The 3,689-nt window shown below is 63.6% G+C and overlaps 1 protein-coding gene across 1 annotated transcript in view; it reads left to right on the plus strand.

Moving 5' to 3' along the window:
- The window catches only part of LOC113486977 (dynein heavy chain 17, axonemal-like), a 10,204-nt gene extending 6,604 nt beyond the window's left edge, over positions 1-3,600 (plus strand). Inside the window, exons 13-21 of the mRNA XM_026861321.1 lie at positions 1-23; positions 307-434; positions 553-701; positions 845-1,127; positions 1,265-1,438; positions 2,045-2,252; positions 2,332-2,497; positions 3,008-3,110; positions 3,268-3,600. The exon at positions 1-23 is cut by the window's left edge and continues 203 nt beyond it. Coding sequence (XP_026717122.1) covers positions 1-23; positions 307-434; positions 553-701; positions 845-1,127; positions 1,265-1,438; positions 2,045-2,252; positions 2,332-2,497; positions 3,008-3,110; positions 3,268-3,600 — 1,567 coding nt within the window. The remainder of the gene's footprint in view (positions 24-306; positions 435-552; positions 702-844; positions 1,128-1,264; positions 1,439-2,044; positions 2,253-2,331; positions 2,498-3,007; positions 3,111-3,267) is intronic.
- Positions 3,601-3,689: the final 89 nt, after the last annotated feature.

Here is a 3,689-nt window from a genome sequence, read left to right on the forward strand (position 1 = left end):
GTCCACGCGAGAGTGGAAGGACGGTGAGACGCCGGCGCTTGTGTGCGCGGCCCGGGGGGGCGGGACCCGGCACAAACCGCCCTTCGGCAGCCGCCGTGCGCGGGCAAACACCTTCATAAAATGTGAATCTATAAATACTCTGTGATGCGGTGGCTGGAAGGGGAAAACCTTTCCTTGGGGCTGTTTACTGGAGTGTGAGGGAGGAGCAGCGTGTTTCAGGGAAGCACCAGTCCCGTGTGTCCCTCAGCAAACGTGCCGTGATGCAAAGCGCCGCAGGGGACAAACCCCCGTGTCTCCATGGGGCAGGTCTGTTTTCTTCAACAATGCGTGACCTGGCCAACATCACCCATAAGGGGCCCAAGTGGATCATCCTCGATGGCGACATTGACCCCATGTGGATCGAGTCCCTCAACACGGTCATGGATGACAATAAGGTCGGTGCCATCACGCCCCAGGAGCTTCGCTCGCTCATTAACTCGGGGTGACCAGCCCAGGCCCAGGGCTGGGCCCCAAGATCAGGGCAGCCCTCCCGTGACAGGCTGCTTCCCCCAGGTTCTCACCTTGGCCAGCAACGAGCGCATCCCCCTCAACCCCACCATGCGGCTCCTCTTCGAGATCAGCCACCTGCGGACCGCCACGCCAGCAACCGTGTCCCGGGCGGGAATCCTCTACGTCAACCCCACAGACCTGGGCTGGAACCCGTGAGCCCGGGGAGGGAGATGGGTGGGGTGGGATGGGGTGGGATGCAATGCGATGGGGATGCGATGGGGATGCGATGGGATGCGATGGGATGGGCGCTGGCCCCCCATGTGCTCACCTGCAGCCCTGCCCTCCTCTCCCGCAGCATTGTGACCAGCTGGATCGAGACGAGGACGGTGCAGTCCGAGAAGGCCAATTTGATGATCCTCTTTGACAAGTACCTGCCGGTGTGCCTGGAGAAGCTCAGGTCGGGATTCAAGACGATCACCCCGGTCCCTGAGGTCTCGATGACACAGATGGTGCTGTACCTGCTGGAGTGTCTCCTGACACCACAGACCGCCCCGCCGGACTCGCCTCGGGAGCTCTACGAGCTCTACCTCGTCTTCGCTTGCGCCTGGGCCTTCGGAGGGGCCATGTTCCAGGACCAGGTAGGGCTGCCTGCCCTCAGCTGCCGCTGGCCAGGGCATCCTGCCCAGCTTCATCCCTCGGCCGCATCCCTTCGGACAGTGCTAAAGCAGCAACAACGTTGGCCCATTTCTAAGTTTTTCTGTTTGGTTCCTCCCAGCTCATGGATTACCGCCTGGAGTTCAGCAAGTGGTGGGTGAATGAGTTTAAAACCATCAAGTTTCCTTCTCAGGGGACAATTTTTGACTATTACATTGATCCGGAAACAAAGAAATTCATGCTCTGGACTGAAAAAGTGCCAAAATTTGAACTCAACCCCGACGTCCCTTTACAGGTATTTCCCACAAGCTCTTTGCATTTATGTGTTTTGGTTGTTCATGACTCCAGGGTCTTCCCCCAAGCAGCGCCGGGCCTGGGGCGGTGCCAGGACTCGGGCCGGCTCCGGCAGCACCCGGCAAACCCCGTGGAAACCTCAGCGAGAGCTGCAAGTTGCAGCTCTGCTTTAATTTCAGATTGACAGGTGGCTTCGTAGATTATAATGAAATCATTATCACCTGAACACAACAACGTACTTTAAAACTTTACTTGTAAATCTCCTGAAATGCCGTCCGGAGGGAGGGCCGTTGTGTCAGGGATCTCAGGAGAGGGAGAGGTGCTGTGGCTGAACGAGCCCAAGCAGAGACGCTGGGGAGAGTTTCGGGAACTCTGCTCTGCTGTTCTGGTTTAATAACTCATTTTTCTGACAGCTATTTTTGGTCAGAAAGTCTTTAGAATAACCAAGCACCTGAGACCTTTTTCTTTGGTTTGGGTGGAGATAGAGCATCTTCCCTTAGCGCAGCTGGCACCTCCCTCCCGCTGCCCTCCCGGGAGATGCCGCCTCTGCCTGCCCCCGGCGCCTCGGGCAGCGCGAGGGGCTGCGGGGCTGACGCGGCTCCCCCAGGCCTCCGTGGTGCACACGACGGAGACCGTTCGCGTCCACTACTTCATGGACCTGCTGATGGAGAAGCGGAGGCCGGTGATGCTGGTGGGGAACGCCGGGACAGGAAAATCGGTCCTGATGTGGGACAAGCTCGGAGCGCTCGGCGCAGACCAATACCTCGTGCAGTCTGTGCCCTTCAACTTCTACACCACCTCGGCCGTGCTGCAGGGTAAGGCGGGCCCGAGGCGGCAGCCAGCCCCACGCCGGGCGCTGCCCCGCTCACTGCCCACCCGCTCCTCTCACTGCAGCCGCCCTTGAGAAGCCCCTGGAGAAGAAATCGGGGAGGAACTACGGCCCCCCCGGGACCAAGAGGCTGATCTACTTCATTGACGACATGAACATGCCGGAGGTGGACAAGTACGGCACCGTGGCGCCGCACACGCTCATCCGGCAGCACGTGGACCACGGGCACTGGTGGGTGCCCGGCCAGTGCCCCCCCTGCGGGGCCTCGGTCACCCCCTTCCCGGCAAACCCCCGCGGTGCCGGCACTGCTCCCACCCCAGCCGTGCGCCACCCGTGCCCCCTCCTGCACTGGCGGGGCCGAGTCGCCTGTCCCCCCCCAAGCCTGCTCATTCCCGGAGCTGCGGGGAAGGTTTTGGCCGAGGAATGGAAAACTCTGCTGGCGACTCCGAAGCCCGCCCAGAGCCAACAGCCCGGCAGGGGTCCCGGTGCCTGGCGCTGCGCTGCCGGCGGTGGGGGGGGTTCTCTTGGGAAGGGGGAAGAGGTGACAAGTGCCAGGTGTCACGGAGGGGTTTGGGGCCAAGTCTGGCCCTGGGGCGCGGGAAGCATCACCGAGAGCAGTGCCAGGCCTTGCCAGGATCCCTGCTCCCGCGTCCCCCCGCCCCGATGCAGCTCCACGGGGGCACAGCCCGACCGGAGGAACCCACCCCCGGGGAAAGCGTCAGGGCGCCGGTCCCTGCGCAGGTATGACCGGACCAAACTGACCCCGAAGGACGTTCACAACTGCCAGTACGTGGCCTGCATGAACCCCACCGCCGGGTCCTTCACCATCGACCCCCGGCTGCAGGTACGCGGGGCCCACAGCGCCGGGGGCTGCACCCTGGGCGGGGGGGTCGCTCCCTGGGACCGGAGGCCAGAGCGGGTGGGATGAGCCGGGGGCCGTCTGGCTGCATGAGCCCCTGCGGGGAAAAACCTCCGGCCTCAATTCCTGCCCCTCGCTGCAGCGTCACTTCTGCGTCTTCGCCCTGAGCGCCCCTGGCCGGGAGGCCCTGCTGGCCGTGTACGGCACCATCCTGGCGCAGCACCTGGCCCTGCAGGGGATGCCGCCGGCCGTCCAGAAGCTGCAGCCCCAGCTGGTCGCAGCCGCGCTGGGTGAGCCCCTGCCTCGGCGGGGAGGGGGAGGTGACCCCCCCAGCACGGGGAAACCCAACCGCTCCCCCATCAGCCGGCGCCCCGGGAGCCCCGCGCCACGGCGCCGCACAAATGAAACCCCAGCTCATCCTTTCCTCCCGTTCATGTTCAAAGTGCGGCACCGTGTCCCTCGAAATTCGGACTAAAGCCTTGTCCTCCGGCCGAAGGTGCCAGAGGGGAGGGTGAGCCAGGCTCAGGGGTCCCGCGGGGGGCTGCCATGGGCCCTGCCCGCCCT

The sequence above is a fragment of the Athene cunicularia genome (assembly GCF_003259725.1).
Source record: "Athene cunicularia isolate RWA chromosome 18 unlocalized genomic scaffold, athCun1 chr18_part1, whole genome shotgun sequence".
Taxonomy (NCBI): Eukaryota; Metazoa; Chordata; class Aves; order Strigiformes; family Strigidae; genus Athene; species Athene cunicularia.